This window comes from Borostomias antarcticus (assembly GCF_949987555.1).
Source record: "Borostomias antarcticus genome assembly, chromosome: 10".
NCBI lineage: Eukaryota > Metazoa > Chordata > Actinopteri > Stomiiformes > Stomiidae > Borostomias > Borostomias antarcticus.
The window spans coordinates 4,709,534-4,723,823 of record NC_140243.1 but is presented as its reverse complement, the minus strand read 5'-3'; the positions used below and the strand labels follow the sequence as shown (position 1 = coordinate 4,723,823).

The 14,290-nt window shown below is 43.4% G+C and overlaps 1 protein-coding gene across 3 annotated transcripts in view; it reads left to right on the top strand.

Moving 5' to 3' along the window:
* The first annotated feature begins 87 nt into the window (after positions 1–87).
* st3gal3a (ST3 beta-galactoside alpha-2,3-sialyltransferase 3a) overlaps positions 88–14,290 on the top strand; it is a 28,597-nt gene continuing 14,394 nt past the window's right edge. For 2 of the 3 annotated variants that reach the window (XM_084444430.1, XM_084444429.1), the window contains exons 1-4: positions 88–231; positions 1,020–1,164; positions 9,640–9,682; positions 11,055–11,147. In XM_084444430.1, coding sequence (XP_084300556.1) covers positions 1,050–1,164; positions 9,640–9,682; positions 11,055–11,147 — 251 coding nt within the window. In that variant the 5' untranslated portion in view covers positions 88–231; positions 1,020–1,049. Of the gene's footprint in view, positions 232–1,019; positions 1,165–9,639; positions 9,683–11,054; positions 11,148–14,290 lie in introns of those variants that run through there. The other variant, XM_084444431.1, reaches the window with a different exon arrangement.

Here is a 14,290-nt window from a genome sequence, read left to right as displayed (position 1 = left end):
ATCAAAACTCGTCAGCTACTGGTTTTAGACTTGTCTTGTTTACCATCAACACCGTCCTCTGCTCTGCTGTGACCGGGAGCTCACTACCACTCGGACCAGCGGTTACACTAAAACCGACTCACTTAGCTGACAAATATAGTTACGCGAAATAGTATTTACGGGATCTGGCAACACAATGTCTCTATGCTGCTGACTGGTTATCAACAGAGGACACGCTTCGTCTAATTAAAGGTAAGACCAGCAAAGCTCCGTTAGCTAGAGAGATGTGTGTAACTCGGCTAACGGTACGCGAGAGAAGGGATGAGCGACAAGCTGACTTATCAACAGAAGACACGCTTCATAAGAGTAACTGTAAGGAAAGGGATGATCTTGAGGAAAGGGATGATCTTGAGCACACATTGCTTCTAGTAATAGCTCCAAGCCAGATAGCGTTAAAGCTATTCAGCTGACCCATGATGTAACTTAAGAGAAGGAGCCCATGTCATAGGTAACTAGCTATAGCTTCGTGAGCTCCACGGCGAGCTGAGCTCCGGGGGAAACAGACCGATTCATGGTAAAGGGTTTAGCCGATGTGTGTTTGTATTGCGTATTTCACTGGGTTTGATCTTGAGTCCTGCTGTTCAAGTGTCCCTGAAGGCACGCACGGGAAAGCACACGCATTCTTCTGCTAACCAGCTAGCTATCATTGGGCCAGCTAGCTATCAATCTCCCAGGAGATCTCAGTGAGAAAGAGGGAATTAACCGGAGATACACAATGCAAAAAACCTCCTTGTCGGATAGATATTTTAAAATGGTTATGTTGGCAGCTGCTCAGAATGTGTAAAAAAACGGAGGGCAAACAGCTGGGCAGATAAACAGGCCATAAGTGTCCTACATCAGTGGTGGAATTTCGACTGAATAACTGCTTATATTCTATTATTGATTATAAAAGGGATGATCAAACGTACATGTCATTCAATATGTAGGTTATCAAAAATGCACATTTTGAAATAATTGAATGGCCTTTGTTTGGGCTTCAGTGCAGGCAGTGCCATGTACAGTAGGAGGAGATGAGGATGAAGCCCACACGCAACCTGGTCCTGGGGCTGTGCTCCATGCTGGTCCTGGGATTCCTCTACTACTCTTCTGGGAGACTGAATCTACGTGGATGGGGCCAGAGGTCTCGTAAGTATACTGCCTTTATATTCTCTGTCAAACAAGCTGCACTCATCATCGTCTGGCCTGCAGGCTAGGCTGCTATTTTGCTTAACCCTTTTAGTCCTGAAGGTTCAGTGCCATCATTCCGTATATTAATTCGATTTTCCCTGTATTACTCGAAAGTACAGTTTCTCAGCTTTCAGGAAGTGTTGGAATGTTGGATTTTGTAAAAATAATAATAATAATAATAATAAAAATTAAAAAAAAAATATATATATCATTATTTGTAATTTTTTTTAAATTGTTATTATTATTATTATTTTAATTTTGCCGGTGACGCAGTAGGCCTCAATGGGTACCTGGTTTTGCACATTCTGTCAGAGAGTAAGTGTCGAAATGTCTCTCAACAAGGATGCGCTACCTATGAATTGAGCACAGTAAAAATGTGTCATAGGGCATTTGGATAGACATTTCCTCTCTGACAGGAGGCACTACTCACGAATTAAGCACAATATAATGGGTGGTAGGTCATCCTGAGGATCTGTCTGTACCTGTATCTGTCCACCAGTGGCTTGCAGTATTTGTGTCAACTTGACTCGGTCAAGTTTGACGGTCAGCAGGCTGATTGTTGGAAGTAGCAACCCCATCTGGGCATTTGCTTCTGATTGCAAGATGTTGGTTGCCTGGGAGACTGGGCCTCATGGTAGCGGTGTACTCTGCGAGGAATGCGAGTTCTTCTGGATTAAACCTGTGATCCTTCTTCATCGTGTGGGTTTGGTGTAGTTGTCCTCTCCTCCCAGGCTCGGGGTCGAGGGGTTATCCTTTCACCACCCCGAGCCTGGGTGAGGGGGTCACCTGGGCTCTATATCCAGAAACACCTCCAGGAACCATGTCACCGTTTCGTCATCCACAACCGTCAGACCACACATTCCGTTGGGTGTCCGATATATCGGACAGTCTTGGATGATGTGGTCTGCGGTTTGTTTCTCTGGCGCAACACTCGCATGACACACAGGATGCCAAGCCCAATCTGTGCATCGATGAGCGGAAAGAATGATGAAAAGAAAAACACCACCCCCATTTTCTAACACTGTATAAGCATTCCATTGGATTCAACAAAAATACTGAATGTGTACATCCACAGACAATGTTGACAACACGGAGCAAAGTGAAATAATGCAATTGAAGTAGGCTACTTTGTTACTAATACTACCAACTACTACCAATCGTCCTCCTCTCAAGTAATATGGGTGTGGCACTGTCCCAACACTGTTTGACAATGCTCAACAACAGCTTGAAAATGGTATCATTCCTGCCCTTGACACTGATTGGCACCAGACCATGCATCAGTCAACTGGTCTGGACCTAATTCTTACATGCATAACCTTCAGGTCTGTCAAAATGACTCTTGGCCGCCTCTCCCTCGTCTTTGAGTATCTTCAGCAGTCTTTCCACGGCCAGGAACAAGGAGTTCCATCTGGTAGCATTCGGGCGCAGCAGCTGGAGGGAGCAGGCATCTTCAGCAGCTTCTGCTGCAAGTGTGGATCTTCCACATCTATTCCAAACTTTCTTGTATGCCTCACTGGATGTTGCTGTCATGACATCAATTGTAGCTATTAGGTTGAGCAGGTGACAAGCATAGCGCTGGGGCTTTGGGAGCTGGAACTCAAAAACATAATCTTCATTCAGGAGTGCTGACACATCAACAAACTCCACTTCTCTCACCTCTGCATCCTCTTAAGGATCACTGATTGTTGGTGATCTGAGCCATCTCCTCCGTTATCATATTCATTAAGGATCTGATTGTTGGTGATCTGAGCCATCTCCTCTGTTATCATATTCAGAGAGGCTTTCAGCTCCTCAATGTCCTTTTTGATCTCCTTTGTGACCATGGTGACTAGGAGTGAAAGGAGTCGGCAGATCTAGACTGTAGCTTAGCCACACTGCCGGGTAGACAGAGCCTGGACTGAAGGCTGGGGCCTGGGCCGTCTAGAATTCACAGTGATGGAGGTGAGAACCAGGAAGTGGCTCTGAACAGGATGTGGGACAGATCAAAATACACACATTTCTGTGAGAAGTGTGCAACACCAAATGTTTGTTTACTCAAAAAGAATGATGCATCCATCCACACCTACATCCATTCTGGACAGGTCTGAAAGTTAAAACAATGAATATTTAAACATTCCCTGCAAACATAAATTCAGTCTCCATGACTCCTACACTGCTGACGTTTAGACTGCTTTTTCCATTTCTACTTAATTGGTGTTACAATGCTATGATGGTTCCAGATGTTCAGCTTCCAAGGCCACATTCAAAGGCAGAGGCTGGTCTTCCCCCACCTCCTAATGATGCTGATAATGTTGATGATGCATGCTTCTTATACAGCTGCAATAACAGATTTTTTTTCACATTTCGTCAAAACTAATTAAAACCACCTGATATCAGATTGTTTCATTGAGCCATAGCGTCTTAATAGCGTCTAACTTCAATGACTCACCCCTACCAGCCGCCAAGTCTTGTTATTCCAGCATTTCTGCTTGTGTTGTCAAATTACGGCCCGTAACTTTGCTCCGCCCCCGTGCCTTAAACATGCATATTATATGTTTGAGGCCTTTCATTTGTAAACAAGTTTCGTAGATTCTTACTGCCATCTAGCGGTAGGAAATCTCTTATTGCCGCTTTAAATACTGTTTTTGCAATAAAATAATGCTATAAGACAATCCAATGCAACTGCACCTCATAAAATCCATAAGTGATGTACGTACATGTACAAGACCTCTCCTCTCGCTCACTCCTCTCTCATCTCCCCTCTCTCCTTCCTCTCCTTTTTCGTAGTTCCCTCCTGTATTATTAAACACCCTACCATATAAACACTTGGTAACAGTACAATACATTGCTTTCTCTTCAATGTACACCAACATGTAATGGTTTAGAAAGTCGATGTGGAGGGGAGGCAAGGAGAAGACAGGCGATACAGGGAGAATGGAGGGGAGGAGAATCCCCCCTCTTCTTTTCTAGCTTGCCGTCATCTCCTCTCCTTGTTCACCCCTCTCTCTCCTCCTGTTTCTCCTCTTTCTTAGCTTGCCCCTCTCTCTTTAAATAACACCATGTAAACACAACAAAAGTTAAATATAGGGAAACTTGAGGGCCACCTTAACCAACACTTTGCGTAATAGAATTTCTTAGGAATAAGGGTATACCTGTTCTTTTTTTTTTTTTAACATTGACAAAATAGGATTTTCTGAGAACACTGATACCATTATACTGTGTCATACATGACCACATTATCTTGTACAGCTGACAGAGCATCCTACTATAAGGCTGCACTAAACATGCTGTTTATGCTTGAAGAATAAAACTGGTGAAGTATGTAAAGACAACAATAATCAAATCCCATTTCAACTTTGAGCACTGATAATTGTCTCGACAATAATGAACTTTTAACAAACCTATTCTTGGTCTCTGGTCCTTCAGTGCACTCCGTGAATAAAATTAACTTTAAATTAAATGTATCACTACCCCCCCTCCCCCACAAAAACAACAAACATCAGTTGTAAAATGCAGTCAACCCTGCCTGATAACTTTCTCATGACCTCTTTGATCACTTTTTTCATCAAAAGTGTGTTTTGTTGGCATGGCCTAAAATGGTTAATATGAATTAATTTGGAATCAAATACATTGCACATTACCTCCTTTTTGAATAAACATGGGAGAAAGCAAATTTGGTGCATTTGATTTGAGTATTTTGCATGAAATCTCATAAATCCCTATTTATCAGGGATTTTTGGCACTTCAGGTATAAAGGGTTAATACCAGAAAATGCTCAAGTGATATCACCGGGCCTCCTGTATTTTGAAGAGGTACCCCCAAGCTTCAAGAAACGGCAGAGAAAAACCTTAACCTGACAAAACCAGGTATAACACCATGGCTCCCGGACTATCATTACGCCAGACCAGCCAAGTGGTGACATTTCTCCACCCCCATTCCTCTCCCACAGATGTCCCATCTCTTTGAACCGTGGTGATGGTTCCTCTTACCAGATGGGGGAGCTCATACACTGACTAATACCATGAATGATATGAGCCCTTGGCTTGTCATAAAGGCTGTTTCTCTTAGTCAGAAGGTCAGCAAATTAGTCGTAATAACAGTGAAAATCACTTTTGGATGCAGGCCTATGCTAGCTGTTCTTCAAACAGAATAATCTAATTGTATTTTTGCTCCGGGGTTAAATAATACGGTTTACATTTAAGTCAGTGCAGCCTAACTGCTGCAAGGTGTTTCCACCATTTGTGTTTATCTGGAGGAAGTTTTACAGTGGTAAAATGTGTTGCTAGGTCAATAGATTCTTGATGATGGTACTAAAGGGGTACACATGTTACTGTACATGTTCTGCTTTGGGGGAAATAAGAACAATACCCTACTATTCCAGACATTGTTCTTTTTTCCCCTCGCTCTGTCAACCAGGGCTTGAGTTCTGTGAAAATACACATTTCTCAAAGCAGAAAATTACTCCTTTACCTCAGGCATCTCAGCATTTGCTAGCAATTTTGGGTAGATGTTTGTTCGGTGCGCACCGCAGATGCAGGTTGGATTCAAAGTTCATAAACGGGATGGAGGATCTGGAGCTGTGCTGCCTGGCCTCTGCCCACCAGCTTGATTTGAAAATAGCCCATTATGTAAAAACCAGGTAAACGCTTGTAGATTAGAGCATTTAACCTGTCTCCTGAGTCTTTAAGCCTTTTGGCAGACGGGCAAGAAGATTTTGCCGGCCAATTGAGCCGTAGCCTACCCTCCTCAAGCAAACCTTTGAGCAACAAACACGCTCACGCCCTCCCTTAATTTCACGGTCCACGTATGCCCAATGCCTCCATGTGTACACCAGGCATCCACGCTGCCACAGAGGGGCGTCCAGAGCGGTAGAGGGTTCCTGTATGTGGCTTGGAAGGTGCGCCACTTCAAATGGCCCCTGTCTCTGTCTAGCACTGAGGGACCCATAAGCCAAGGTCACATTTCTATCGCAATTATTTACATGTAAAGATTTAATGTGCAATTCTAAATGACAAAGACAATTTAGTCTTTCAAATGGATTCTTGGCTACGACTTAACATTGTGGCATGCCAGATATTAGTGACATCTGTGATGACTCAAAATCAAAATGAGTAAGGGCTACAGTAGGTCCCATGTTACATGAATTAGATCTACTTTGAGCTAGATTGCTATTACCTGTATACATTGTAGATGTAGCTAAGGGAGATGCAGTTGATCATAACTTAAACCTATTTGAAAACTGTTTTATCCATTTAGTTAGGCATTTTATGTAGATAGTTGAAGGGTGATGACAGATCTAAAGTATCTCATGGAAAGTTGTTGTGACTAATTTATTTGGACTCCCGAATGTCCAGCAATGTGCAAAACGTACTTCTCCTCTTAATCATGTCATCTGCTCCCACTATGAAAAATAAACAGCCGCTGTAGTGTTGATATAAGCCATTTTACAGCTGTAATGAGTTTATTTTCATTTACGGTTGTTGCTTTATCTCATGACTTGTAATTTGTTCCTACTTAACACTTTATGACATGACTAACCCACTTTGACCCCAATAGGCCGGCAGTGAATAATGAAGTTGGTGGCGGTAGCAACAGTAGATCAATGTTGTCTGCTGAAAGAGGGTTGGCTGTTTGGGCGGGAAAGTAGGCTATTGTCAGTGGCTTACTTGTTTCAAACTTACTAACTTCTAATACATTCTAATACCTCTTAGCTTCCCTTTGAAGGTTTAACGTCCGCCCAGCCTGCAGTAGCTCAAGGCTCACTCAAGGCCTCAACTCACTCTTCTGTTTCAGGCTCAGAGGCGGAGAGCATATTCTCCGTCGTGGGACGAATAGTAAGCTCAGGTAGAGGTTTAGAGCCCACGTCACATCATTCAAACCAGTCAGCCATGTTGGGAGGCGATACTGACGGTCTTAGAAACTCAATGTGTGTTTTAAGTTTTTATTATCTACATTTGGTGGTGAAACACCTCTTAACTTAAATTGATTAGGCTGGTCTAAATTGTCTCATTTTCATTCACTGCACCGTACTCAGTTGAAATCCCCTCCCAGCATAGTAAGGCATTTCTGCCAAACCGCCAGTTCTTGCTTCTCCAGGAGGTTTATGTCCACCTATCACATGTGTCTTACAAAGACTATTATTATCCTCTACATCCATGTCTTTATTGGTTGTAGGACCAGAATGACTGGAAATGCTCAATTTTGTTCAGTGCTCACTAACGTCCAGTGTTGTTACTGTAAATGTTCACTTCAAACTAACTTTGTATGTCTTATTTGGATTTTAGCCTACTAACTGGTCAAAGCTTAAAATCATTAGTGGGTTAAAGCGTATTATTAATAACCTTGCTACAAGTGAGATAAAATGTCTTTGTAAGAACAGGACTATTAAGCTGCTCTGATTTTCTACGCCGCTGGTCAGAGATAGATGGACCATGCTCCTTTAGCGAAAAGGGGCCGAAGATAACGCACATCTTCTTATCTGCTCCCCGACCACGCTTCACAGCAGCAGCAAGCCTCACACACACACACACACACACACACACACACACACACACACACACACACACACACCAGATAGAATGAGATCAGCTTACACCCCAGCAGTTTTATCTACTGTGTGCTTGACGTCCTCAGACTCTCTCTCTCTCTCTCTCTCTGCCTGTCCTCTCGTTTTATTTTGTGTTTAACATCCTTTTAAGCAGCACCAATGCATGCCTGTTTGCTTCAGTAGGCAGATAGCGCCATGAAAGCGCTTGATAAGTGGAGTAATGGCCTCAGCTTTGTTCACTCCTGGAGCTGCGTTCTGTCTGTGTCAGTTTCACTGAATTCTGCCAGGAACTGTAAAAGACTTGCTTTGTAATACCTGCCTCCTTTGTGTTCTCAACTGAATGTATTGTACTGTGTCTAGAGTTGGCGAACAACATGCCCTGGTTCCTTGCTGCTTTTAAGACTGACCCATGAACGTACACTATATCTGTAAAGGGAATTTGAGATGTGGGATTTGTGTACAGTACCTCAGCATGACCTTCGGTATTTCAAAGTATCCCAAATCCCTGCATAGTTTTCAAATGGTGTTGCCTCAGGCTTTGTAATTGGAATACATTTATCAAGATCGATCTGAACCTCTAGACCTAGTAAGTAAGTAAGTAAGCTTTATTTATATAGCGCTCTTCACAGCACGGATGCACAGAGTGCTTTACAGTAATAAATTAAAATGGCAATACAACACGAGACAAAATTAAAACGACACAGAACAGAAAAAAACAACATTGCGAGCAGCAAGGCGCATAGGCCAGGCATATATCGTAATTAAAGGGAATTGCAGGAAGTATTGCCTGTAGCTACAGTAGTTACATCTTTGAGTCTGAGTCAATCATTAAAGTAATTATTAAATCCCATTCTAATTGAAATATAGAGGCAAACCCTCTGAAAACTGCAGCATAGGCTACTTTTTGAAGGTAGTGTGCGCATACCACAAATGGAAGGACGCTTAAAGGAGACCGTGTTTGACAGATGTCAGAGCTTGGCCTGTCTTCATTTTGAAGGCATTTTGGTTGTTGCCAATGACATGCCTATCTAACCATCTTCAGTAGGTCATACAGACAGTCTTGGGCTAAGTGTCTTATACAAGCTGCTAACTGCTGTCAAACCACTTGGAAGAGCAACTCTTGCCTTCCAGGTCCAGGCTGTTCCATTCATTAGTGTGTTCCTGTGAAGTCATTTTCTGAACCTGTTAATAAGGGCCAGAGAGGAAATGGTAATTACCAGCTTAAAGGACAACCACTGTGACCCCTGATATGAGAAACATGTTGAGTGCAAACAAGACATCGTAGATGAAAATGTGTCCATATCAAAAGGGAATTTGTGTTGCCTTGTGATGATCGGTTTCCTATGACCATGTAATGGGACACTTCACAAAATCATATCTTGTCTCACCTCACATTGTCTCGGACCTCAAATGGTTCCCATCCGATACCACGCAAGACTCGATACCTCGCCGGTCTATTACAGCGCAGACCTATTAGTGCGCAGGCCATGATGAAGTGCCAATTCAAAGAATGTACAGCAGGGACTTGCCATCGGGCTATTTCAAAGAAATATTCATTGAAATGCGTGGGTAAATTGCCCTGTAATGGTTCTGCGCGCTAGTGGGTATGCGCTGTAAAGGGTATGAGCGCTGATGGATTTGGTGCGGTATTCGGCAAACACAACCTCAAATTTGAACAAATTGTGCAATAGTGGCACGGAGCTTAGCACCTATGGATCGAGTCCTCGCCCATAGATGGTCTATAAATGCCATGAAGTGAATAGTTATGGATTTAGAGTGAATTATACTGTGGCAAAACTATATCTGACAACATAATTTTATTCAACTGTATTTTTCTATTAGTACGAGTAAGTGCCTTCATATTTTCTTATCACACTGAATCTCTTTTCTTATCTCTACCTCTCCAGTATATGACAAACAGGGATTCTTGCTGAAGTTGGATGGCAACTTGTAAGTATTTCCCACTCCTAACCATTAACAAGCATGTTTTGTTTTGGCTACATGGTGTGCATATAGACTGTCAGTAGTGGAGGAACCATAATACTATGCCCTAAACTGGTTCACTGGACACTTCTTTATAATGTACATGTTTGTGTTACTGTACATGTTCATGTGTAAATGGGTGAATAATGGCATAGCATAGAGCTGTGCCATACCTTTCTCGTCTGATCTCCTTACTTGGACAGCTCATCTGTGGCCTCCCTGTTTATTTGACCAAGTCAGAGCTGAGTAGGTTATTAATGGTGAGGTTAAAAGCTGCTGTTTGGCGCAGCAATTAATAAAAATATGTGTGTGGTATTAAGAGTGTGGACCTGACCCGCTTTCCGCGAGGTCGACCGTTTAGTTAACAAACGATCTGTCGACAAGTGCTGCCCCCCCAGCCTACCTCAAGTAGAAACGATTTGAACGTCGAAGCCTAATCATTTTAGGGGGCCGGGCCACTTGGGTGATCTCTGGCTCGATAAGAATTGGGAAATGAGTGGTGGGGATATGTGAGAGACCTCTTCCACCTGTATATATTCCACAATCAACAGGTTGTCTTTTCCCGCACTGGCCGTTGAGTTGATACGCAAGGCTGTTTGAAAGGTACTGTTTGTGTTACACTGACTCAACGGGTAGAGGTTAGAGGTTGGTGTGAAATAAACAACATCTCTGAGACACCGCCTTCTCCTTTTGCTGAAGATCTTGTTACTTGTGAGTTTTCATGCCTTGCCCCATATGTCAGCTTGAATATACTGCAGCTGTTAGCGTCAGAACTATTTTGGTGGGGTGGTGGTATCTTCTCTAGTTAGATAGCCCTGAGGTAGGGGCCGGAGGTTATCTGTGCATCTAATTTTTTTTTTATGTGATTTTTTTGCTTGAATAATTAAATTAGTCCTGATCTTGTTGATTTGACCTCCAAAGGATCCATCTTGTCTGATCATGGTATTGCCTAGTCAAGGCTATGCACTCCACAGAAGAGAAATTGAGTGCAAATACCTTTTGTGGCAAATCATCTTGAGTAATTTGAGTTATTTTCACCTTGCACACCAAGATGATCCTTTGAACATACACTGTTTCATAAAAGTGCCATTTAAATTATAAAAAATAAATAAATCTGCTGCTAGATATTTGCTACTCACATAATTTCGCAAGGTCCGTTTATTTATTCAAGAAAGAATCACATTCTGTAGACTTAACGTAAGATCACGGTTGCTTTTCCAGGCTCCTACCCCCCCTGCCTCTTTCTCTGGGCTTTCAAAGAGCTCCACTTGCTCACACACAAGTCGCTCCACACTTGACCTCATCCCTCTGTCTCTAACGTTTTCTCTTTGCACCGCAGGCCATTGGAGCTGATGTACAAGTATGGCAATCTCAGTAAGGGAGCCTGCAAGCCCGGCTACGCGGCCGCCAAGATGACCGCCATCTTTCCAAAGTGAGCATAAGCCCTAGTATTCTCCCATTAAATGTGTTACTTTTTTCATTTGATTTCACTTGAAATTGAAGACACCGTCGGTGTTGAGAATGATCGTATTTCATTTAGATGTTTACACCCATATAAACCCCATAAAAAAACAATTTTAACCACAACTCCACAACTTGGTGGGTGTGGCTTTGACAAGAGCCCCATTCATAGTTTCTGTTTCACTCTCTGACCACAGCTTTTCCTCTCACGATGACTCCATTCAACACTGCTCTCTAGTCCACAGCACCCGACCATAGACACAAGACAGCCACTGATATCATCTCATCTCTGATCCCACAGAAAAGCCCCTCACAGGATCTCTACAAATGAGTGTCTTTCCCCAACACAGAAAAGCCCCTCACAGAGAAAAGTGTCTCCTTGTCTGCTAAAGGACCACTAGTCCTTTGTGTGGCACTGCCCAGTGAAAGAGTGACAGCCGCAGAGTCATAATAGGTGACCTGACCCCCAGATAATTTGTCACAAGGAAGGGCAGGGTGACTCACTCTTCCGTCTTGACAGCTCGGGGGGTCACAGCACACTGAGTGACCCCCCCCATCTGAAGGCCGGGACCTTTCTCTAGCGTCTTCCTTGTCCCGCTGATCGCTAAAGGTCATCGATCGGCGTCAAGCCACGGAAACAGATGATTCCACTCTACACATCATCACTCATTACAAATGGCAGATGTGCAATTTTACCACTACTGTCTTTGTTTATGATCAAGGCGGAGGGTAAATGTTTGTGAAGACATGACAGTCGGCCGGACATCCAGACACTTCTTTTCTTGTCTACTCGGGCGCATGGCTCACATATGCTCGCTAGGCGTCTCATTCAGTGGACAGTCCTGTCATGTGGAAATCTCCCCGAGCTCAGAGTGGCGTGAGAGATGAGAGATCCCATTTCTGCCTCTGAATTATTTAGATCCAGAGAAGGCTCCATACCATGAAAGCCCTTCCCTCACCTGTATGCTGTCTTACGGCTCTCTTTAAGAAGACGTAAGAGGCGTCGGTCCGTCGGGACCCGACTCTTCTGCACACATCTTTTTTTGGCCCGTTCGGCTGTCCCATCCTCCCAGTGCGTGAGAGAGCCGTGGGCCCAATCCACTTATCTGGCCTCGCTTAGCACTGGAGACACGCAACTCAAATCCACCAGGGCTCTGAGAGAGCCTTAATGAAGCAGGCCTGCCGAGAGGTTAAAATAACACCACAGGATTCCCTCTATATTCAGTTTATAGGTGGAGGAGTATATGGGTTCAAATTGCTTTTAGCGTCCTGAGATTAATGCAGACCTGACCCATATTTTGATGCATGTCTTTCTGTCTCTGTCTCTCCCTCTGTCTACCCCCCCCCTCTCTCTATATATATCTCTCTTCTTCTCCCTCTGTCTACCCCCCCCCCTCTCTCTCTCTCTATCTCTCTTCTTCTCCCTCTCTCTCTCTCCCTCTCTCCCCCCCCTCTCTCTCTCTTTCTCTCTCTCCCTCTCTCTCTTTCCCCCCCTCTCTCTTTCTCTCTCTCTCTCTCTCTCTCTCTCTCTCTCTGTAAATGAGCAGCAGGTGAGAGAATAGACTGCAGCCCCTGCAGCGGTTCTTTCATAAGCCTCTGTTGGTTTGGTTAATTGTTTTGTAGACATTCCACATTCACTGATTAGCAATTGTTACTTTCCTCCAGATCATAGAGCTCATTTGCTGTTCATTATGTGATATTAAACATGAAAAGAGCTCAATCAGCTGCCTGACTGAGACGGGGTTGTCTGGGTTAAGGAAACAGTTTCTCTTTTCTCATGTTTCTACAGTACTTGTTTTGACTGCACACTTTAGACTGTGATTAGCAATGATAATAACTTGATTTCTCTGTTGTATTTTTGAACACTCAAAACACTTGTGGTTCTGTCTAATGTCATAGGCCTGCTGGAATGCTTATATTAATAGTTCCTGAAGTTAATGATAATTATAAATGATGTGTTTTTGGCATATTTCTTATGCATTTTCATATTGATTTTGAGCACTTGCCCCATGTGACAGATTGAGTTTTTCTTAAGAGTGTTGAAACTGTAAGCATGATGCCTAATATCAACATGTAAATACCAGTGTAATTAGTTGTGCTGGCTTGGTCAGAAGCTCTCAGAGGGTTCGCTCACCCGATCGGTTCCCTGGGAAAGATGGACCTGAGTTGAAGTGAGTTGAAGGTTAATTGTTAACCAAAAGACTTGTATGACCGGTTTCACTCCCAGTAGGGTCTTTCCACCCCCAGAGGAACGTTGCCTCATACCCTGCCATCATTCCTAATGTCATTTCCATTCTACTGACGAGTCTTAATCAGAACTGAGCAGCAGGTCTAAACGAGGGGTGCTGAATGCATGTTTAGTTGGGAGTCTCCCTCCATGGCTGTGCATCTGAAGCCTAATACCTCAAAGTGGAGACAGATGTGAGCACTAAATAGACCATAGCGTGCTAAATGTTTGTTGAGACACAAAAGCAACAGAGAACTAGTTAGCTGTGTAATTTGTGTTTTACTGTACATGCATTGTTGATTATGCGCTAGGCTTAAGCACAATCTGCCCTCAGATGGTTTTCTCAGAGTGTGGAGTGTAAAAATGGAGTCTCTCTGTTTTACATACTGTAGACCCATTGATTTACAACATACTCCCAATATAAGTAAAGATTGTATTTCAGCCCTATTTGGCTCATGGTTTTTGCAGGGATGTATTTGCCCCCAATGGAAAGCGGTTATCGCTGCCACTGTATCAACTTGAGTCCAGTTGGACACGGTGCTCTGCCCTGGCTGTGTAAAGACGGCTATAGCAACTTTAAAAGATTCAGAATGGGTCAAACAGACATTTGACAATAATGCAGGTACTGTACATACTGTACGATGCTGGCTAGGGGTGAGATAAAAGACACCTGTGTACCCCCCCAGCCAGCATCCTGGTTTAAAGTTGTGCTTTCAGTCACACCTTGTGGCTTATTGTTCAGTTACCGAGTTACTGATTCTTGAGCTGTCTCTTTTCATAGATACATGTAACGGCATCAGATGACTATAAATGCGCCCTGACCCCTCGTTCTATCTCTCTCTCTCTCTCTCTCTCTCCTCTCCTCCACCCTCTACCTGTCTTCATAG